This window comes from Marmota flaviventris, chromosome 1 (assembly GCF_047511675.1).
Source record: "Marmota flaviventris isolate mMarFla1 chromosome 1, mMarFla1.hap1, whole genome shotgun sequence".
NCBI lineage: Eukaryota > Metazoa > Chordata > Mammalia > Rodentia > Sciuridae > Marmota > Marmota flaviventris.
The window spans coordinates 30,499,189-30,523,980 of NC_092498.1; the positions used below are offsets into that span (position 1 = coordinate 30,499,189).

The 24,792-nt window shown below is 36.6% G+C and overlaps 1 protein-coding gene across 1 annotated transcript in view; it reads right to left on the minus strand.

Moving 5' to 3' along the window:
* Window positions 1-24,792, minus strand: part of Cdk6 (cyclin dependent kinase 6) — a 212,554-nt gene that overhangs the window by 135,390 nt on the left and 52,372 nt on the right. The window contains exon 2 of the mRNA XM_027919898.2: window positions 23,297-23,432. Within this exon, the coding sequence (XP_027775699.1) occupies window positions 23,297-23,432 (136 nt within the window). The remainder of the gene's footprint in view (window positions 1-23,296; window positions 23,433-24,792) is intronic.

The window sequence follows — 24,792 nt, forward strand, 5'->3', positions numbered from 1 at the left end:
AGGAATATGCACAGTAAGTATGGTAATTCATTCAAACCAGTGGCAAAAATTTAAGTACAGTTCTTTAGAAGTCATACTTTCAAGCCTTTAAAAATGGCCTCTGGGTTGGGGATATAGCTCAGTGTAAAGTGCTTGCCTAGCATGCAGGAGGCCCCCGGCACCACACACACGCATAACACAAAGCCCTCCTCCAAAGAATGTTAAAAATGATTCTTCCAGTTTTGTCTACATTTCTAATTTTTAAATCTCACTAGATAAACCTTGTCAACTTTTAAAGATATCTCTTTGGATTGGGAATGCGCTGTATTTAGAAACTGACAAAAATGAGTGAAATGAGAATGAGCTGAACCTATATAATCCATAAAAATATAGAGTCACAGTGATAAAAAACCTTATGGTCACAAGACATTTCTGAATAAAAGTAAAACGGAGAAATGTATTTATGTCACGTTGTGGGGGATGGATATTTTCAACCCTCCAGTCATTTTGGGGAACCTGATGGAACACTTAGAATGCTGGTTTGGAAAACCTGTCCTATTACATTTGCAATGTGAATTTCAAGTGTGTTCTAATTGGTTTTTATAAGACCTTCTATAGCTTAATCTATCTCTCACAATGTAAAAATTTACCTGGCATAAATGGAGTAAGAAAAAAAAGTTTGATAATATTTAATTATAGAGTTTATAATGGCTTATTATAACTATTCCTAGGTTTTGAGGCAGCACGTGAAAAACCAGCTAAAACACCATAAGACGTATTTCCTATAGGGATATCAAGCTTGATCATCACAAAAGTCAACAGTAAAAATTACAGGTTGTGAGGCCTTCCTATTTTTTTTTTTTAATCAAAAGAAACAGATACAGGTTCTAACATTTATAAAACACTAAACAAAAAACATTTCAGAAGGGGTTTCTGGGCTGCTTGCAAGAACAATGTAAAATAAGAATTTCTTCAAAATATAACATTCTATTTCCAGTAGCCTCTGGTAGGCTTTAATGATTCTCACATAAAGGCATAAAATATCTAGTTGCAAACAAGAAAAACTGCTAAGAAGTCTAAAGGTAACGATGCATTTCTTACTTTAGATAATAGACTATTACTCATATTTTCAGAAGAAAAGGGATGTTTAGGACCAATTTTTGTCTTAATCTAAGTGGGGTTCTAATTCATGATTGCATTAAATTTGATGTTATTCTTGCAGAATTTTAAAAAAGTCTGTGGGGCAGGGGCTGGATCCTCCCACCAGAGAAAAGAGAACTTAGAGGGAGACTATCCTAATAAGGACTCTTTTTTTTTCAGTGACAAGGATACAGCAACAGCAATCATAAGTAGGTGAAAATTTAAAGATCTGTGAGTGAATATTACAAGTTTTAATCACATAAGCAGTTAACCTTTTACAGAGAAAAGAGGCTGTATCTTTGTATGCATATTGCATGTATGCATGATTGAGTGTACAGAAAATCTGTATAAATAAAGAATATACTCTCCTTAACTCTTGAGTATAATTTTAGAGGTACTAGGCAAACAACAACATATGTAATAATACACAGCCAATATCTAATGCACAGCTTTAATTTCCAAATAACAATAAAATTTAATGTATCTGTCTTAATTCCACTTCTGGATCTATTTTATATATTCAAGAGGCTTATGATAATTCAAATTATAAAAATAAATTATTTTAATGACCCAGAGGGCATGGAAATGTGAAAACATTTATATAAATAGGACTTACTCATTTAAAAGCACTGACAAAGATATATAAATTATATTTAATTCTACTGTAGTGACTTGAGATGATTGTGCAAGAGTCACAAATCTACCTCCTGGCTCTTTACTTGTGTGAACCTGGGCAAGTCATTAGTTAGCTATGCCAGCTGCCTCCATCTGTAAAACCAGGACAGTGCTCCTTCCCAACTGCACAAGAATTCCCAGCTTGGCTCTGAGAAGTTTCCCTCAGAACTTAAATCTTTTTAAAAAAGCCAAATCAAATCAATACATAAGTATGGGGAAAATGTTAATACTCCTTAAACATGCAGATGAGACAGTGTCTTGCAATGGCATTACAGAGGTTGAACTATTACACTGTTCATGAAAATAGTCACGCTTATTGATTCACTAGGCTTGTGTCTACATGAGAGAACTCTGAGGGTAAACAGGGGATAAGTTCTTGGGAAAAGAATGCAGTGAGTCATTAGGAGTTGAAGTGAAATGAAATGCTACACCAAATCCTGTAGAAACTTCAGGACTTAAAATGAGAAGCTATTTTTTCCCATGAGAACTCAGCAATTATAATTTTAATGAATGCTAGGGAAAGATTTTCAAGCTTTTAGTTGACATGTTTAAACGAAAGTGTTTTCAGTGAAATAGGCCATTTTGTAAAATACAGTCACTATTAATTAATGGCAAAACTAAGAATTTTTATGGAATTACATAGGGACACATGACTACCCAAGCAGCTCATCATGATGGATGTTATTATTCGGAATACCACAGTAGTTAGTAATGATTCGGTGCCTTCCCATGAAGTTCAAGCCAATGTTTTTTGTCTAATTGGCTCATCATTGTTCATTAAATTGGTTTTTCTCTGCTATTCCGTTTCCAATCATCTGCTATTCTTCTGAAGTCTACATGATCTTCAGGTAAGTGCTGCAAATGAAGCACGATTTTACATGACAGATCCTGAAATCAGGCATAAGAAACAATTTTGAGAAAATACCACCGTTTAAACACAAAGTGAGTAGGATTTAGTTTGTAGGAAGACAGGAAGGCCATCCTTTGAAATTGGCATATCTTATTCTAATAGGGCCAACTAAAACTTCAGATTTGCAGTTTTGACATCACAGCAGAAACTGACGGAGGCTCTTAGTGAAGACAGCTGCCTCTGCCCCAGATGTGTGGTTCCTTCCTACTTCCTACCGTTACTAAGACTGGAGAATCCTTGGTGGCTGCTTGGATTGGCCACAGTCCTGTACTGACTCAGCCCACGGAAGAACAAGGATAGGGCCTTGTATTCTCCTCTGCTTCACTGTGAAATCTCAGAGAAGCTGCTACTCTCAGAGGCTTGTGTCTTCCAGTCTGTGTAATGAGGATCTCTGATTAGAAGATATCACAGGATGGGAGCAGCCCTAACATTCATCATAGACAACATTTCCAAGATCTCCTTGGTGGCCATACCACCAATTCTTCCATACAGGATGAGTTGAAATCTAGTTAATACGACACCCTGGGACTGCGATTTAATTGTCCTAATAGTTACTTCTGCCCCCTCATTTAAAATTATTTTAAATGAGGCCAGAAACTTAGTAACATTAAGAAAGAACTCAATGAAATTCAAGTATGATTACTCCCTCCAGACTTGCCTTTTGGTAGAGTCACTCAAATCTATATCCTATACCCATTATTTCTGATCATTTTTAGATGTTTTGCCATTTTCATGCCCTCAAGGAAAAAAAGATGTTTTCAGAAAAGAAAGTTCCAAGTGCAATCATGAACCCATTACCTGTCCGTGTTAAAACATGGTGAGGAACCATTCTTATCTACCCCCCACTTGCTAAACAGTTTTAATAATTGCTTTGTATGAGTAAGTTTCAACAAGCAATTTCACAGAAGTCCATCTCATTCATCTGTTCAGATTTTCAATAGACAATTTTACCCTACAGCACAATTTGGATAGCAGCAGCTAAATCATCTCTGTCTTCAAAAAATAAAATCACAGTTTTAGAAGCTTCTATGTACTTAAGAGGTTTTTTCCTTCTCGTTTTGGATGGACTTTGTCCTCTGACACTGGTCCATGTTTCCCAAAGCTCTCATTTGTGCTTTCTAAAATCCACCATAGCTCCTGGTGGAAGATGGATTGACAGTCCTTTGTGGAAATGGAAGCCGTCTGGAGCCCACCAGTTTTAACTACTTCAGTCTGAACTGAAGAGGAGTTTATTGCCATTCTAGTCCCCCTTCCCTATGGCAGTAAATTACCAACGATTAAAGAGCCCGTTTCCCCTCACCCTCTGCCCCACCACTTTTCTCTGCTCCCAGCAAAAACATAAAAACCATCCCCAAAGGACAAAACCTGCCACCAAGGCGGTGGTACTGTGGTAATTTCCCAAGGCATTATGATTGATAATGATCAGCAGAGCGTGGGATAATAGCTCCCCTTAATTTACCGGTCCCTTTGAAGGGTTAAAATATGGCAGATGTTGATAGCTGACACTCCTTGCTAACAGGAAAGACACATTGCTGTGGGGCCCACGTCTAGGCTTTCCCTTCCCCGCAGCTGTCTGTGTAGAGCTAATTGTATCCACTTGTTTAACCTCAGGGAACGTCTGGAGGGGACCCAGTGCCACAAGGGTACCTTTTTTTTTTTAACGGTCATTTCCTCTCTGGTGTAACTTGCATGACAGTATGTGACAAGCAGAAATTAATGGGGACACTGCTGTGCCAATTCCTCCTGAATTGCTGACACTGGCTACAGGCTGCCTGTTTGCCACCCAGCCAAGACCTCACATGAAACATGGCGAGGGGCCCACAGCTCTATTCACCAACAAGCCAGCTGGTCAGTGATGAGAGGAGCTGAAACAATGTGGTGCGCACAAACCAGGAAGAAAATGCTTTACAAACCAATTCAAATCAAGGAGGTGGCATTTGATAGGAGTTAATATGCTCGTTTATTTTCCTAAGTGGCAAAGTGCAGGACTCTGATCTCCAAATCTCTTGAGATATATGAAGTATACCTTTCCCAAGACCCTATGGTATATGCTAGGAAAGGAGCATCATTCAGGCAAAAGGAAGCCGGGTGAGAGTCATCTCCAAGGAGGCTTTCCCAACAGGCACTTCCAGGAAGGTCTGGGAACCAGGAAAAGGTCTTTCGCTGTTAGCTAACTACCAGGGTGCTGCCCAGCTTAGAAATTCTATGCATGGGTATCTCTTTCACTCTTTCTTGCACATACAAGTGCATATATGAGAACACACACAAAAGGACTTTCAGTTCAAGTTCCTTAATTGCCTGTAACGTTGTGGGGAGTAAGCCCCAACCTTGGCAAGATCTACTTTCTCCTCTTAATATAATCAGGAATCAACTTTGGCTGGTGGTCACTTAAAACAGTGGCTCTGTTATGGATTAGGTCCTGCTGATTTTCGGCACAGATGAACAAATAAAGGCATATTAAAAGAAAAAGAAAAAGAAACCACAGTAGAAAAGTCACCTAACTATGATCATGTATCCGATTCAAAAGTCAGATTTAAGGAGAAAAGATGGAAAGCTGTAATGGGAAAATTATACTGGAAGAGTTTTATAACAAATTTAGAAAACTCTAAGGGCATTTTAAAAAGGCACAACAAAGAGGCTCCTCAATTTTGTGGCTGAGTGTGGCATGCGGTGAAATTTTGGTGTGCTGAAGTAACGGATACTCTTGTATAAACAATAAATCTATTTGATTGGTTTTTTTTCTCCTGCTCAGTTTTAAATGAGCTGATAAAAAAAGGATGTAGCCAGGTTTAGAGAAAATAAGGAAACAACAACTTGGGAATCTAGCAAAGACACAATTTTGTAGATTTTGGTCTAAATCATCTAGGTAGGCCTAGGTAGGCCTCTCTTTTGGGGAGCACGAGGAAGGGGAATGCAAAACCTCGGGCAGCCAGGTGGACTCCTGGGAGAAAGAAGACAAGTGCTTCTAACTCCGAGGTGACTTTTCCAAGCCAACATCTGAGTGGTGCCCTCAGAATGGTCATTCTTTGGCCACAAAGAATTAGCTCTAGGGAAAGGTAATTCACCTATCCACCAAATGGAATTAAAAAAAGTCTTCAACTTACTCAGGCAAGAAGCACAAGTCTAGAGAGGGAATCAAACAGACTGCGCCCGCCTACCTCCACTGGATAAAGAGTCTGTGAATAGCTTTGGTGGATGAGCTGTTATTTCTGTAAATATAACTTGTGAGCGATCTACCGAATTTATAAAAGGTTTGAATAACACTTCTAACTCAGAACCAAAACATAGGTCCAGAAAAAAAACACAAAGGAAGAAGTCATGGAAATAGAAACACTCTTTTCTTTTCTTAAACATATTTCTAAAATATACTAATAATGCAACCTGAGCCTTCTAAAATGTTCACTGCCAATATAGTCTTTAATGATTTCTGGTTTCTGATAACAAAGGAATACTTCAATGAAAATTCAAACACTCCGAAGAGTGCTCAGAATGTACTGTCTAAATAATGGGTCCTTTTGGCTCAAGATCAATGTGGAAACATTAATAAACAGAAAACCCATTCAACTCCAGACATTTGCTCTTATGTGATAACTCAATGGATGGTCTGAATATAGATCTTTCAGGAATGATCGGCAATGGGCTGGGGTTGTGGCTCAGTGGTAGAGCACTTGCCTAGCATGTGTGAGGCACTGGGTTTGATTCTTAGCACTACATATAAATAAATAGATAAAATAAAGGTGTATCAACAACTTAAAAATATTAAAAAGAAAAAAAATAAATTATTGGCAAATGTTACCGAGTGCATGTGCAGGCTAAATCCTGAACAACTAACTCCTGGCTTGAGGTGTAATGCCCACAGCATTGCGGTGGATGTGCAGCCCACTCCAATGGCTCCGGCGAGAGATCTGCCATGTGAAGCTGGTGAGCACACTACCCAGGCATCCAGGGAAGTCATTGTACTGGGGGAAAGGCTAGAAGAGCTGGTCCAGCTGTGTGACCCAAATAGGCACTTTCCACATTGTTTCTGATTAGTGAAAACGTTATTTACATTTATGAATTTAGCTGCAGTTTACATTTCTGAGCTCCTAAGTTTTTCCAGACTATAAACATTCAATTTAAAAAATGCCAGAAGGAGTAAAAGAATTCTACTTATGGAATTTCATTACATGAATCCTTTTTAGAAATGCATATTTGTTAAACTAAACTGGGGATACTATATACTTATTAAAATAGCCTTCTCCTGCTCAAATGCCACACTGTAGTGGTCAAAAAACTGGCTGGCCTGTCAAAGGCTATCCATTTACCCACATGTTTTATTTGTGAGATAGGGAACCATGAATTGCATTTGCAAAGGTAATTCAGCAAGCAGCTGGATAGAGCACATTTCCAGACTTTACAGTTCCTCTTGATGCTTCGTTAGGCCTCTTATCAGGACAAGAAGAATGGAGATCTCTGTTAGGGCTTTCCTGTGGCAAGTAAAATACAAGGCGATGATTTTCCAGTTCATTTCCTCTGGCAACATGCTCATCAATCACCAGAGGCTACGACTTTGTTGTTTTGGCTGGAGGAAAGAAAGCCCAGTGGTTTCTGTCCTAGTGAAATGGGACTTTCCTTAACCCACAGTTCAGGTTATCATCAGGGGTTTGTGTCCATCCATCCTAAGAGTATCTGCTAACAAGTTTCCAGTGCTAACCTAGAACACAGCAGTTTTAGCTACTATGGACATGATTCAGTCTGGGATAAAAGCTATTTTTCAATGCGTTTTGTGGTGCCAAATTTCTAAATGCTATAGGGAGACTACCAAAGCTGTGGGTATATATCTTCCTGTGAGTGACATGTGCTCAGCAGTGTTCATTTATCGTTATCCACAGTGGCCTTTTTTCATCTCCTTATGTTCAAAAGGCCATAATGGAGAGGGACAATAGACTTTAAGGCAAAAACCAAAAAAAAAAAAAAAAAAAAAAAAAAAAAAAACCAAAAAAACAAAACAAAAACCAAACCCACAAAAAAACCCACCTTAAATAATAACAAACATTCATCAAATTTCCCTTTGTTTGGCATCACTATCCCCTTTTAGTTTTGAAGAATATAGGTTGCCTTTGAGCAGACTGTGCAGTTGTATGCAAATGTGTTCCTGTATGCACGTGCATATGTTATGAAGGTTCTTTGGGTGCTGAGTCTCAAATATTTCACTTCAAGGAAAATCAGAAAGGCATCTGACGCTCCTTTATTGAATGAAATTTGTATTCATAATGTCTATTCATGGGCAAATCTCCCTGGACTGGCCAATCCAGGATTTGAAAGGAAATGTTCTGGTTTTGGCAGGCACAGAATAACATAAACTTTCCTAAAAAGCTTTTGCTCAAATATATAGTGTAATTGTATGAGCTCCTTTAACAAGAACTCTAAAAGTTAATTAAAATAAAAAATACTGGAAACCTAGAGACGGTTAAAGAAACCTGTACCTGTGCCTGCCATTGTAGTAAAAATAGGCTTGTAACTCTATCTTACATGCAGACAATTAATTTAAAAGTTTGCTATTCACCCACAATAGCATCCATTTATAATCAATCCCATAGCCCAATTCCATTATCTTATGGTAAATGGCCAGGAAGATTAAAGGAGATAACAACAGTTGTTTGTGTCAGTAAGTCTTAGAATCACATTTTTTTTTTTTTTATTTCTAGTCCTTCAATGTTTGCTGTTTTATCAAAATCAATATCATCATCATCATCATCAAACATGTGCTGGACATTTTTAATGTACGCACATCGACTATTTTACAAAATCTTTCCTATTGTGTTGCCCGCCACCAAAGAAGTGATAGCAAGTTGTTAATTCTTATGTTAGGCTACTAAGAAAAAAAAACATCAAAGTCTCTGTAATAGAGGGCATTACCCATTAAAATGTGTGTTAAAACACCCTCTTGGATTAAAAAGATATTAGGCTGAATCATCTGAAATGGCTACTTTTGTAGGGCAAAAAAAAATTCACTATTGGGAATTTCACATGGTCTAATATAGTATATGCTCAATCTAGACCAAAAATACAAACCCAAAATACTTCAATAGATACACACTATTAGTATTTTAGTATACAAATATTAGAAATATACTTCCAAATTGTGATTGTACTATATATGTATATAATTTGAATCACGTCTTTCTTTAGGCAATTATTCTTCAAATTGAAGGTTTTTTTTTTTTTTTAAACAATCATTTGGTGGAGATGTATTCATTTTGTTACATGAACTTTTATAATTCATTTACTCATCTCTTATGTGGTAAATTCTGATTTTTAACATGTGTCTCTATTTGTGAGGTTATCTTCCCTGCAGTTCTCCAGTTATTCTGTGCATATGTAGGTCTTTGTGAATTTGTTTTATGTTCCTTATTCACTACATAACTGGGTAAACTACTTATGGAATTTCATTACATGGATAGTTTTTAGAAATGCATATCTGTTAAACTAAACAAATGGGTAATCATTCTTTTCTTATTAGTTTGTAAAGGCTTTTTATATATTAAGGATATAAAGCCTTTGCCATATTTTCTGTATTTTGTCATTTGCTTTTATTTTATTTATAATATTATAAATTAAATATTTTAATGATCTACCCTATGAGCCCTTTCCTTTGTGATATCTTATTTTTTACACATAAGAAAGCCTCTATTCTCAGATCTGGTTTAAAAAAATTGCTTTTATTATTCTACCCATTAAAAAAAAAAAAAAACAAATAGTAGCCTTCTCATACACACTTATCTTTTCAAAATATAAGTATTTGGGTTTTGTACAAATCATAAAAGAGGGCACTTACTTGGTATCCAAAGCTGAAAGTACTGTCTTCAACCTCCTAACCAGCTCTAAATGTTGCTAAATCAGGCCTGTTTCTAGCAAAATTTACAAGCAAACTCAGCTGTCTCTTTTCTAAGGAAAATTTCCTGCTGTACAAAGGGTTACCTCTGAACAGTATCTCCATTATTTCACCCATGACTCCATTCCTAATTTTCTGTTTTCTGGCAGCTGCTCTCCAACTTACAAATAATGTGTGTCTTTGTTTAGAGTTCCTTAAAAAAACTGTATATTCTAAATGTGGAAGAAAGCTCAATTTCTTTTACTTTGAAACCTGAGAAATCAATAACATGAACCATATGTTAATTATGGAACTTGGTGATAAATAAAGTAAGAAGTCCTGTGAAACTGTGGTGGTGAAAGAGTTGGTGGAGCTGAAACAGAAAAGGAAAGGAGTCCTTTCTCTTGGTGTGTGATGCTTTCATAAATCTCTCCCCTTGGGAGGATACCAAAAAGCAACTCTTTTCTTAATTCATTCTCAAGTCGTTTGTATTTTACTTTCTTCCAAGTTCCTAAGTGTTTTGATCAAGATCTTACAGCAGAGATGACATGCCTATCAAGGGCTGTCAGTATAGTGGCAATGCTTAGAACAGATAATGTCAAAAGACAACTGACATTTATGTCCTTGTGTGTTGTTAATTGGGATTCATATAGTTTTGCACCAAAGGTATAAATGAACCCATCTTTAATGTCTGCTTGAAATACTAAAGGACTTGGAGTTTACAAGATAAACTGATGCGATCAGAGTAATAATCACAAGGGGGAGAATAAGAGTTGTTAATGTAATGTAGTGTTTCAGATACTTATACATCAGTTATGTGCTTTTTGTTAACTTAAATTACTTTGGGGTAATTCCTTTAGGTATGGATGGTGGTGAATTTCTTTGCTCCAGGTTTGAATATTAACATGTGATATATTAGAAGATTGAAATGTCAACAAGGAATGTTTCAAGTGTCCGCTCCATACTAAATTGTGTTCATAGAATTTTTTTAAAAAATTTTAAATAAAATATTTTATTGTGGTAAAATACACCTAAGATAAAATTTGCCATCTTGGGCTGGGGATGTGGCTCAAGCAGTAATGCGCTCGCCTGGCGTGCGGGGGGCACTGGGTTCGATCCTTAGCACCACATAAAAAATGAAAATAAAGATGTTGTGTACACCGAAAACTAAAAAAAAATAATAATAATAATTATTAAAAAATTCTCTCTCTCTTAAAAAAATTTGCCATCTTAATGATTTCTAAATGTACAGTTCAGTGGTATTAAGAGCATTTATATTATTGAGCACCCATCACCACCATCCACCTCCAGAATTATTCTCATCTTGCAAAATTGAAGCTCCATGCTCATTAAAACAGTAACTTCCTATTTCATGTCCTTCCCAACTCCTGGTAATCAGTTCTACTTTCTGTCTCTATGAATTTGACTAAGTTCTCACATACACAGAATCATACAGCATTTGTCCTGTTGTGACTGGCTTATTTCATGTATTAGAAGAATGTCCTCAAGGTTCACCCGTGTTGCAGCGTATGTCAGAATTTCCTTCCTTTTCACAGCTGAGTATTATTTCATGGTTTCATACAAACATTTTGTTCATCATTCACCTGCAATAGAGGCTTGGTTGCTCCATGTTTTAGCCATTGTGAATAATGATTCCAGGAACATGGATGTATAAATGTCTCTTTAAGACTCTGCTTTCAATTCTTTATCTTAAATTGAGGTTAACTATTTCAAGATCAATCTATACCTGACTGTTAAAGGGAGACTTGACCTTCAATGATGTAGTTCCTAAATTTAATTCATAGTGAGACCCATGCCTTGCAATCCCCAATCTCTGCTGTGTTCTATTTTAGCTTTCTAATCTAAAAGTGGTATGACTATACTTCAGGAGAATGATAAATATTTTCTTTGGTTTTGTCCAAAGAAGGAAAAATTAACAATTATGGTCAGGGATAGCAGTGAAAAATGGTAAATATAAAAAAATCAACAAAGCTATGTACTTGTAGAAGGCTTTAAATCACAACTAGGAGAAAACTAGATTTTGGGCACTCATGGCTTCTAATATATAAGCCTCAAAGAGAGTACTGTGTTTGGCCACATTGATGTCAGCACTAAAGCCTACGACAACAATTCACTTAGATTTCATAAATTACAATAACTACTCTTTTCCCCACCTATTAAAAAAAGGGTAAGAATTCTGACCAATCACACTTGCAACTCTGGTAACAGTTTACTAATTAAGACCACAGGGAGCTGTAAAAACATAAGCATATAGGAAACAAAAAACATCTTTCAAAGGTCAAATCATAATAAATCATGAATGCTTTTTTTAAAGGATGGATTTCTGGGTGGCTTAAGAAGTTTTAGTTGGCATTCTCATATTTCTAAGAATGTTCTCTTTAATTCACATCTCCTACTAATGAGTTAAAATTTTCCAACGGAACATCTTAAGTAATAAATCTTCAGTGGTAAGGAACAAGTTTCATAGATGCAGATGACTTTAGTTAAAATGCCACACCTGACCTCATCTGGGCTGAGATGTTAGCCTTCTGATCTGGGGCAGCCTGTGCACAGAGAATATTCAAGTGCTCAGAGTCACCTCAGAACATAAGGTGGGCATTTTCCATTTCCAAGTTGTGTCCTATGTAAAAATGTAGAGGAGTATTTCTTGAACTCACTGTCTACAAATGTCACCAGAGGGTACTTATTTAGAAACTCCCTCCTGAGATTTATGTTTGGGAAGGGGAGATCAGTTAGGGCAGGGCAGTCATTTTGAGATGCAGGGGATTCACTGGCCACATTTGAAGAAATGTGGCATGGCAGAGAAACAGCTGTAGAAACAGACCATAATGTTTACCTGAGTCTTAATCAGTCTTTTATTAGTGGTGCATTTTTTTCAATATCTATTAGGTTTACTATATTTTCCCAGTTTCTAATTAAACCATGCAATGACAGCAGCTGCCCGGTTTTTCAGAGATTTGAATTATGTTTGGTCATTTCCAGTATTCAAGGAATTCTCTTTTACTATTTAAGACTTTATTTAAAAAAAAATTTTTTTTTAGGTTTAAGTGGACACAATATTTTTATTTTACATTTATTTGGTGCTGAGGATCAAACCCAGTGCCTCATGCATGCTAGGCGAGCACTCTACCACTGAGCCACAACCTCAACTCATACTATCTAAGACTTTAAATGTCACAGTGCCCTGATATTTAGCAAAGAGTCCCTGTTTAAATATATAAACCCCAATTCAGGCCAAATTCTCCTCACTTGATTTACCATGGGAGTCAATAATTTTGAGAATTTTACTCTTACATAGTGACAGTGAAGAAGAGAAAGAGCAGAATGATAGTAACTGCAACAGCATCTCATGCTGGAGACATCGGATTCTTCTAATTGGCACCACTGGTTTACAAGGCTCCACTGTACAAACTTTTGTGAAAGAATTTATTCATCCAATAGATATATACCATCAATAATTATTTTCTTAATTGCAGTGAAAAGACTTGATTGATCTTTTCTACCTTGCTTAGAAATGAGAAATAGATACGATTTTAAGTAAATGATAGATCCATCTTATACATGTCTGTTCTTAACTTAAAATTCAGTAATGATAATATTGCAAATTGTTAGCAATTGTCTAGTAACATGGTATTTTTCAAATTCAAAATTTCACTATACATATGTGAAATATCTGGGCAAGGATGATAAAAATCCAAATGAATAACTATAGAATAGTATTTTAAATTAGATAAAAAAAAAAAAATTCAGCCAGGCATGGTGGTGCATGCCTGTAATCCCAGTAACTCAGGAGGCTGAGGCAGGAGGATTGCAAGTTTGAAGCCAGTCTCAGCATTATAGTGAGCCACTAAGCAACTTAGCAATACCCTGTCTCAAAATAAAGAATAAAAAGGCATGGAGATATGGCTCAGTGGTAAAGTGCCCCTGAGTTCAATCCCTAGTACAACCACCCCCCCCACCAACAAAAAACCCCAAACCAATAAATCAACCTTTTGATGTTTCTACTTCTCATGGTGTAGAGGGGGAATATCTTTGCATACAATGGTGGATGTATGGAAAGTAATCTTTTTATTAAAAAAATGTAAACTGGGCGTGGTGGCACACACCTGTAATCCCAACGACTCAGGAGGCTAAGGCAGGAGAATCACAAATTCAAAGCCAGCCTCAGCAACTTAGTGAGGCCCTATGCAACTTGGTGAGACCCTGTCTCAAAATAAAAAATAAAAAGGGGCTGTGGATATGGCTCAGTAGTTAAGTGTCCTGGGTTCAATCCCTAGTACAAAAACAAAAACAAATGTGTAAATAACAAGATTATCTGTTAGATATATACTTCTGAGAAATAAGGTCAAGATTCATAGCATCATTTCATCATTGGCGTTGATTTCCCATTTTTAGTAAAAAACATGTTTTTTATATGAATCCTGAAAAAATAATTTTTAGAATTTAGTTAAGAACTATATTAAAGAACAAAATGATTTATAGTTCTAGTGGGGAGTAGTTATTGGTTTTAGATCATATCTGTTTTATTTAATTTTTGATTCTGTGGTGCTGAGAGCTCTACCACTGAGCTAACTCCTCAGCCCCTAGGTTATACCTAACCCAAGTCAATCAAGGAACTTCTTAGCTACCATATGGATAATCCCAGAGACCCTGCCCACTCTAAAGAACTGAATGTGCAAGAGCAAAGTGGATGTGATGAGGTATGACGTCCTCTGTCTTATTTTTTCTTAATATAATTAAAAAAAAGTTTGCCCATGAAAAAGTACCATTCCCTTGGGGATATTGAGATCTACATTTCAGAGTTAACGACAAGGTTAGCACCTAGTAATTATGAACACAAGCCTCTGTTCCAGGTAGTGTGCTGATCTTAGGGATTCTGCAAGAAATTGGAGTTCTGACTTCGAGTCTCTTACTTTCTAGTTGGAAAAGGTAAATAACAAACATTAAAAAATAAACAATATAATTTTCAGCTATGGAGAAGATAAAATAGGATAATATGGTGTAATGTAATAAAGTATAACTAGATGTGAAGCTACTGCTGAGAAAGTCAGAGAGGGAATGGGGAGGATGTAATAGGAACTGGGAGGTGCAAAGCGTTCCAAATTGAATGAACAATAGGAATATGGAGTCTGAGCTGCAAGCATGTTGGAAGAACAGAAAGAAGACTAGTGTGCTTGAAAGACAGCAAACAAGGGGAAGGACAGGGGTAGACCAGAGTGGCGAGGGGGAGGGGAACACTATATGAAAGAGGACTTCTGACATTATCCTATAGGCCAAGGGAAAAACCACATAGCTCGTTTTCAGTAGGGGAGTGACACAATTTTACTTGTGCTTTAACCAGGTCCCCCTGGTTGCTTTATGGAGGATGGTCCACGAAAGGGCAGGAACAGAAGCAGCTTGTTGTTTGATGGGCTGGTCTAGAGTTCTAAGTAACGAAGAAAGAAGAGAAGTAGCTGGATTGGGGATTATCTTTTGAGGATAAAACCAAAAGTACTTACTGATGGAACAGATGAAGACTAAAGGAAAGCAAGAAACCAAGAACGATGCCTCAAACTGGGGAGAGGATTCCTGGCCAATGTTTAGGGAGTGAGGTGTCAAATGGTGGGTTAACTCTACACAGGGAGAGCGTGGGGAAACCACCAGGCTGGATGGAGGATAAATGTCTGAAGATTCTTCCCTGAATTAACACGCTGGGCATGAAGGTGTGGCCAAGGAAGAGAAGAGGTTTGATGGTAAAGCTTCAGATGTTCTAACGTGTAGCACAAGAAAAGGAGACTGCAAGCAGGGAGCTTAAGGACACATTGAATTCAGATGAGGAATAGCCCTCTTCCATGCAGAACACCCCTCTGTTATCTGTCACCATGGTGATACAGATGGAGTATACACTGCCTCTAACTTTTTAATGAACTCAATAAAAAGAGTCAATGCCTAAGGTGAGGAGGCAATTTCTAAAGCAGCCCAACTTATCTGCTATTAGCTTAATCTGCAAAGTGTCATTTGTCTCCTTAGTGAGTCAGTATTTGTTTTAGTGACTCAGTCTTATGGCACCTTTAGAAAGACACTTTTTTTTTAACCCTTATTTCCTGTTTGGGGGGGAAACAAACCACTAAATAACTCTGTTATGGTTTATAATAAGAATATCATGTATTTGCATAATTCTGTTCTCTTTCCCTCTAGATATTTTCAGCTACTACAAAGAGCAGGGAGTTTGCATAACATTTGTTTCTGGGAGAGTCCTCAAAATCTGGATTGCCCTGAATAAATCCCTTGAGTTACAGAAAGTTTTCACTTGGCGTGAAAGGCACTAGAAAATACAGTATACTTGTTTCTGATGGTAGGGGGAACAAATGGAAATTGCTAGTATGTGACTGAAAGATTACACAACTGGGAGTTTATTTCTCTCTGGGCTTAAGAATTCGGAAGTATTAATTATTGCAATTTTTACAGCTTAATTTTTTTTTTTACAGCTTATTCACTCTATATTTCCTCCTAAATTTGAAGTAAACTCAATGTTGACTTGCTGGTCTTCTAATCACCTTTCCTATTCTAGTTGATGGCCCAGTGTTGGCACTCCTTTAACTTGATCTACTCTCAGACTAACTGCTGAACTTTTTTGTTTAGTTACAAATATGATATTCTTCTTCCCCAAAACAACAACAACAACAAAAACCAAAACTGGAGTATGTGCAGGGTGGGGTAGCAGGGCAAGGTTGTGGTTTGTGTGGAGAAAACATTTCTTTTGAGTCAAAAGACTATATTCAAATTAACTTTCCACAAAACATCCGTCCTATTCCTGGTAAAGTCTGGATGCCTGCTTTTAAAAAATCAAAATGTCTTTAAACACATTAATAATACACTTTTTATAAGGCATTGTAAGAATATAGAATGTGCATAAATGCATTAGATAAAGAAGATAGCCGGGCACGGTGGCACACGCCTGTAATCCCAGCGGCTCGGGAAGCTGAGACAGGAGGATTGCGAGTTCAAAGTCAGCTTCAGCAATGGCGAGGTGCAAAGCAACTTAGTGAGACCCTGTATCTAAATTAAAATACAAAATAGGGCTGGGGATGTGGCTCAGTGGTTGAGTGTCCCTGAGTTCAATCCCCGGTACACCGCCCCAAAAAAGATTATAATAGACAATCTTATAAAATGCTACATTCATGTAGAAGGGCAGTAGAAATAAGACGAAAGAATCTTGGGACTCAGGAGGGAAAGCCTAAAGCTGAGGACTGAAGAAGAATAGCAGGGCAGGCACAGCCAAGGGATGTTGAGAGAGGGGCAGAGATTAAGAGTGGGGATGGTGGGCACAGTGGGGCAGGGAGGCAGGTGGCAGGGGGAGAGCGAGGGGAAAGGATATAGGGAAGGTAGGTTGTTGAGAACCAAGAAAGAAAGAAACTGGGAAACCATGGTGGCGAGATAAAAGGCTTAGGAGATCCAAATGTACTGCAGGAGTGAGTTATTTTAAATAAAACTGTTGTAAACCCAGGCCCATCTTACAGTAAAAGTGGCATGACTCACCAGTGTGGTTAACTAGTATTATTACAATGCTCCACTATTAAAAGAAATTTTATTAAACAGTCCTATCAGGCATCTTTTATACATATATTTTCTTTGAAATTTTTCTGTTACTATGAAAAGGACTTTGCACCAGGAAAGAGGTGTGTGTGCATATGTGTGTGTGTGTGTGTGTTTTTAAAAACATGGTCTAGTCAATTAATCCAGTCATGATATTAGATTGAAAAAATTTCCTTCCAAGATCTTTATCATTATTATGGAGTATTTGTTCTTTGATTTTCTTGCCTTGTTTTTGGGATCACCTTATTATGCAACATCTGCTCTGAATTTCAAATGTGATAAACAGAGTATGAGTGTTGGTGGCAGATGGCTAATGACCAGCAGTGACAGGGCATTCAAGCCTGCCTTGTTTTCTGAGAAGCGATATTTTCATGTTAATTTGCTCTGTGTCCTGCAAAGATGAGACAAATCACCTGCTCCTAATTCAGGCAAAGTGGAGACCACCAGGAGCCCAGGGGGCCCGTGGCTTGGTTACTTTAGGAGTGACAGGAAGGGAGGATCTGGGAGACTTTCCTCACCCGCAGTACAGGGGACAGGGCAGTCACTTTGCATTATGTCAAATCAAGAAAGATGAATTGGCCCTGGGCATCCCATACTGACATCAGAGCCCCTGTTTACTGCAAGCAGATATTAGTCATGAAAGCAGATATTTCCCAGAGGCAAAAAACAGGTGCTATTAAGAGTGTGTGTCAGTCTCTGCTATCTGGGTTTTGTAAAACAAACCTAATAGTACATTTTATCTCTTACTGAAAATATCAGAACCAACAGAAATCACGAAGAAACATTTCCATTGAAGATAAAATGAAATCTAATCTACAGAGCACACGACCCACACAGACACATGAACCTTGAGCCTTCTGGGCCCTCTCAAGCTCTATGGAGTAATTTATCATAGGGCTACACAGACATGATTTTTATTCAAAATTGAATCATGAAAAGAGACCACATGGTTTTGAGCTGAAAGAGCCCTGTCCTATTTCAGAGAGGCCTCTGATTTGTGTGACCTTTCAGTGCTTCAAACTTGTGAAATTACAGCGCCAGTTTTATCAAACATGTAACATGCAGAGAATGTCCAAGGTAGGTTCCCAGAGAGTTTATGAGATGGTTGATAGCACAGGTTACACCCTAGGAAAGATACCATATTTACTGTATGGGTAGCTGAGCAGTTCAGTAAACAGGGGCATTCTGTTCTTTACCTGGCAGCCTCTCCTCAGATTTAATCTGTCATATAGTTCTTTTTCTGGGTAGCAGCTCCAAATGACTAAGGAAAACGGTGAGGGAAAAAATTTACAGTTCTTTCTGACCCTTTCTTATAGGGTGGCAAATAAAAAAAATGAAAGCTTTTTAGAATTTTTTAAAATTAAGCCCCTTACAAATGGAAGGTGATCTAAAAGCAGATACTCCAAACTTATCATAAACTCTAAAAGGAAAAAATAATACAGTTGTTAAGGTGTCATTTATTACCTTATCAGTTTAAGACTGGAAATCATGGGAAACAGTGTTAAACCTCAAGTGATATAAAAATACTAAAGATGGCCCTGAACTCCTCTATAATTGAACAAACCCAAAGACAATATTCTAAATCAAAAAGAAGAAAGCAAGATATGTCAATAATCAGCCTATGAGGCAGCATGAGAATATCTGCTGACTTCATAGGCTCCTTTATCCAAATGTCACTGTCAACCAAGAATGGGTGAACCTCAAGGACATCACGAACAGAGATCAAAGAATGTGATTCGAACCTCAAGATGAAGTATGAATGGGATGTGCACATGTGTTTGTTTATTTAGAATGGGTGTCTTCAAAAATGATTTTGTTTTATTTTTAGGAGCTTCTTCACAACAATGTTCAGCTCAGTCCTGCACCCTTAACTTGTTTTATCAAAGTCTATTATGAGGACTGTGCAGTATGGGATTTCCTTGATGAGTTAACTCAGCTATCGACCTCCACAAATACTTAGGGCTTCAGGTATGTCTATGTCTTTTTATTTTTTGATATTAAAGCATTTGAAACTGTCAGATGATAATCTGTAAGCCGACCATGAGTTATTCTTACTAATAAACATGTGGATGAAATGGTAAACAAAAGATTTTCCCCCTATCGTATCTTGTATTATACATACTATGGAGCATTCCAGTTTTATCCAAGTTCTAATGCAATTTGGCCCTGAATGGGTACTAGAATATCCTGAATTTCAGTGGCCAGTTAACAGGTAAACAGTGCCACAGAAAACACAGCTGGTAGAAGAAAATTCCCTTAGCTGTGTTAACATATTTTACATTCTTATAATTATTTTGACAACATGAGATGTTCCAATATGTGCAAGACAATGTCAATACTTATATTTGAATCCTTTGAAAAAGATTTTAGGAAGTATTTTGGTATATTAATGCAAAGAGAATTGTCAAAAACAGGACTTCTAATTAATTAGCCCTTAAGTTAGTTAAAAAAAAAAAGTTCGATTAATCATTAACACTCAAATTAATTGCTGGAACTATTGGACCATGGTTATATTTTATTTTAAAAACATCAATACATTATTAAATATAAACTATTGATTTTAAATAACCAGAACCCCTTGCCCTCATCACCATTCTGGCCAGCTAATTTGGTCTCCACAGGATCAGTGGGAGTACTGACCCTGATGGCAGAAGAAATTTAACAGCCTCGAAGAGAATCTTCTGTTAACACTGAATGAAGTGACACTCCCTTTCCCTGGATATAGAAGAAAAAAACTTGCAAAAACGTTTAACAAGTCACTTTGTTCAAAAGCTTCCAGTAATAACCACCTCCTGATACACACCCCAGTTCCCAGCTCAGTCATTCCCTTATTCCTCCCCTATATCTCACTTTGGTGACCACCCTTTTGCCTGTTCCTATTCCTATCCTGCTTGCCCCTCCATAACGACTGTTGAAAATATTCCTATTCCACTTAATTTCTACTCCTGTCTGATCAATGTATCATTTTGGCTCATCAGTCATTTAAACTGCACAATACATCTGCAAATAATTCCCCTCAGTAGCTTATAATATCCTAAGAGAATTTAATGTAAAGCTAAAAAAAATCCATGAAGGTGGAAATGTATGGTATAAATATATGGTTAACTTGTCTTGCTGCTTAAAATATAAATGGCAGGCCAAAAATAACTTAGAAATGTATCAAAAAGCTAATATTATTTATTTTGGTAGTCTATTTAAACTACTGGAAGTCATTTTAAAAATAATTTTTAAATAGTTATATCTGAAGAAAGCTTCAGAATGTTTCTTACTTATTGAGTACCTATATGTATAAATCATTGTGAATGGCATAGTCATGATACAAGAATGCATGAATAGGTAAGATGTGTACATAAGTAATCACAATTAAAAGTACAAAACAATAAAGAAGTAGACATATGCAGGACAAGTGTCATAAGGCACATGAGATGACATCCAGATCAAATGGTATCTGGGGTGGGCCTTGAAAAATTTAAGCAGACAGTTATTGGTGGGGGGAGCAAAAGAAATGTCATAAGAAAGAGGGCCATTGAGATAGGAAGTCATGCATCACACACTAGGAGAATCGCGATTAGTCCAATGTGATCAGAAAACAGAAAACAAGAAGGGACAGGGCTTGCTCTGCATGCTGAACACCGATTTTTGACAAGCTCATAGAGGAAAGAAATGAAGCTACAGGGATGCCACAGACCACCAGAGGAAAAAAGGGGTGGCAGAGAGAGAAGGGGCCAAGAACACGTGATAAGGAACACCAAAATTCAAGAGGCTTTAATGTCCTTGCAACTGCTCAAGAAGAAACAGGACCACTGATGAGCACCACATTCTTTTATGAATGCCAGATGGGAGAAAATATACTCTGTGTTATATCTGAAGAAAGCATACGAATGTATCTTACTCCTTTGTCTAAAATCGAATGAATAAGTCATTTATTAGATTAAATGCTAGACGTATCAGTCTCTGGGAACATCATCAAGCTGTCACTCAAAGACATTTCTTACTCTGTTGAGAACAACAACTACTTCCATATATCAACTCCTATCTAAAATGATGTTGAAATCAGTAAAACCACTGTGGAAAACTTTACGGAGATTCCTTAAATTACTTGGAATGGAACCACCATATACCCCAGCTATCTCTGTCCTTGGTATTTATCCCAGGGAACTCAAATCCGCATACTATAGTGATATAGGCTCTCACCAATGTTTATAAAAGCACAATTCACAATAGCCAAGTTATGGAACCAGCCCAGATATCCGGATATGAATTAAAAAAAAAATGTGGTATGTATACACAATGCGGTATTACTCAGCCATAAAGAAGAATGAAATTATGGCATCTGCTGGTAAATAGATGGATCTGGAGAACATTACATTAAGTGAAATAAACCAGATTCAGAAAGTCAAAGGTCAAATGCTTTCTCGAATATGTAGAAGCTAGAAAGAAGTAAAAAAAAAAAAAAATTAAAAAGTGGGTGGGGAATCCCAAGAAAATAAAAGGGAGAATCATAGAGAAGAGGAAAGATATTGAGGGTGAAGGAGGAAAAATGGGAAAAGGAAGGAACTGAAGGATAAAACTGACCAAATTACGCTACGTACATACAGGAATATACCACAGTGATTTCCACCTTTATGTATATCTATAAAACACCAATTGAATAAACAATAAATAAAGGAAGATCTGTAGAGCAGAAGAAGGGGATTAGGAGATAGAAGGAGGGGAGAAAAAGTGGAAGTTCTGGGGATTGGAATGCAGCTAATTATATTCTAAACACGTGTGAATGTGTCAAAATGAACCCCACCATTATGTATAACCATAATGCACCAATAAAAATGTTAAAAGTAAGTAAATAAAATAATGCTGAGTTCTATAACTCATTTTTAAACAATGAATGATGTCTAAGGGAGTCTGTTTAAAGAAGCCACCTAATTCACATAGACAAAAAGGTGTGAGTGCAGACCTCGCCATGATGTGCACAGATCTACTGGGAAAGTCAGGTACAGAGAACACAAGTTAGGGCCAATAAAACTTTATAAGCAGCTTTTCCCATTAGTCATAAGGGAAAAAGAAACTTGTAGTCAATACACTGCATCTGGCTTGCTGACCTGAAGGGGCAGAAAGTACGTCTTATTTATCTTTACACTCTAGGAGTTTGGCATATAACCTGGCACTTGGTCTTTCTCTGAATGAGAAAAAATATGAAAGAAAAAAAGAGCCCCAGGGGAGGGGGGATAGTAGGGGATAGGAAAAGTAGCAGAATACAACAGTCACTAATATGCCATTATGTAAAAATGTGAGTGTGTAACCGATGTGATTCTGCAATTTGTATTTGGGGTAAAAATGGGAGTTCATAACCCAATTGAGTCAAATGTATGAAAGATGATATATCATGAGCTTTGTAATGTTTTGAACAACCAATAAAAAATAAATAAACAAATAAATAAATAAAAAGTGTTTTTTCAGTACTAAAAAAAAAAAAAAAAAGAGCCCCAAACCAGTAATTCAGCTTTACATAACATAGGTATGTCCTATAATCAGTATACAACTATAACATACAATGTGCTAATGAATGATGTTTAAATTATGTCCCTCAGAGGCCATGGACCACCAGAAAAAGACTGAGCTATATTTACTACACTACACAGATAAAGTACAAATAGATATTTTAAATAATTTTAATATGCATTAAAACTGAAGGATTATGGGGCTGGGGTTGTGATTCAGTGGTAGAGCACTTGCATAGCGTTTATGAGGCACTGGGTTCAATTTTCAGCCCTGCATATAAATAAATAAAATATAAAGATCCATCAACAACTAAACAAAATTAAAACAGCAACAACAAACTGAAGGGTTAATTTCACTTCATCCTAAAATTAATAAACTGGATTACACCCCATTCTTTGAATATCCCACTCTATTGATATTCAAAGAATCAGATTATATCCCATTCTTTTAATAATTCTCTTACTTGATATTTTAATATATAGTTGATATTTTAATATCAAGTATACTCTTGAAATACTCTCTTACTTGATATTTTAATCATATACTGAGATCCAAGAGCTCTAATTGTAGCAATTTTCAGAGGGAGAGAATGTTATTGCTAAATAGACTATAACCTGACCAGGCAGAAAGATGATTCTCTGTACCTTTATGGTTTCTGTGGGCACTCCAGGCTCCGGAACTTTATCCAGATAAGTGGTCAAGTCTTGATCAACGTGTTCAAACACTAGTGTTAGTTTGGTTTCTCTGTCTGTTCGTGACACTGTGCACACATCAAACAGCCTAGAAGAAAAAAGGAAGAGACATAAGTAAGTGAAATGAGCAAAAAAGCTAGCTGTATGTCTTACACAGATTCCTGTTTCACCTCATAAGAAAAAAAGGCCAGTGTTGATTGTTCCTTGTGATAGTGACACAACCATGCCTGGGAAAACAAGTATGATAGAATATGGAGAGCCTTCAAATTATCTCCCTGGAAAGGGCATAAGTTCTTTAAAAGTCTTAAAATTCAAATATCCTGTTAATCAATACTGAAATTTTAAAAAGTCACTCTTTAAAATTTTTGTTTTCAATTTACAGATAATAATTGTATATATTAATAGGGAATAATGTGAAGCTTTGATATTCTGGTGAATTATTATACACAACAGAGAATTATAGTAATGCACTGTATATTTCAAAATGACTGAAAGTGCAAATTTTAAATGTTTTTTACCACAACATATGAAAAATATGTGGATTTGTTAATTAGCTTGATTACATCATTCCACAATATAAACGATGTGAGATTTCAAAATTTCTATTTTTGAAGGAAAAAACCTGCATTGGTTAACTATAGTGCCCTTAAATGATAAAAACACAGATTGACAAATATAATTAATTATCTGTTTGGATAAACACATCCATTTTTTCCCATTAAAAACCTTACAACTAATTCAAAATTTAAGTTTTAAAAACAACAAAAAGGGCTTTTGTAAAACATAAGTCAGACTATCAGGGAAAGAGAATGGGATGGGGAAGGAGGAAGAGAGGCCCCAGGGAAGGCAAACAGATACATGCATGATGTACAAAACCTACTGATTTGTACAGTTAACACGACTAATTATAATTACTAAGGAAAAGCTAATAAAATGCTATTCATATTATTTTTCATTAAAAATACTGAACAAATACTGGGGCTGGGGTTGTGGCTCAGCAGTAGGGCACTCACCTAGCATGTGCAAAGTGCTGGGTTTGATCCTTAGCACCACATAAAAATAAATAAATAAAATAAAGGTATTGTGTCCAATTACTACTAAAAAAAATTTGAATATCCTCTTCAAAGAAACTAAATATTATATATATATATCTCCCAAATTACGAAAATACTCCTATTTGTGTGGTTTGTATATTGCTTTTATTAAATTTCCAATGCCTTGTTGGTTCAACATGCACTCTACTACATTTCTGGTCGATACAGGCCCCACAACATTTGGTATTTCTCTGTGAATCTAAACTAAAATTTAAAAGTATCTAAAGAAGACTGCAATTAATTTAAATCTGGTGGGGCAAACAAGAGAATACCAACAACTCTATACATGTCACAGCCAGATTCAAACTATTGTTCAGTTATGGGCAGTTTGAAGTGAGTTCTCTAACTACATTA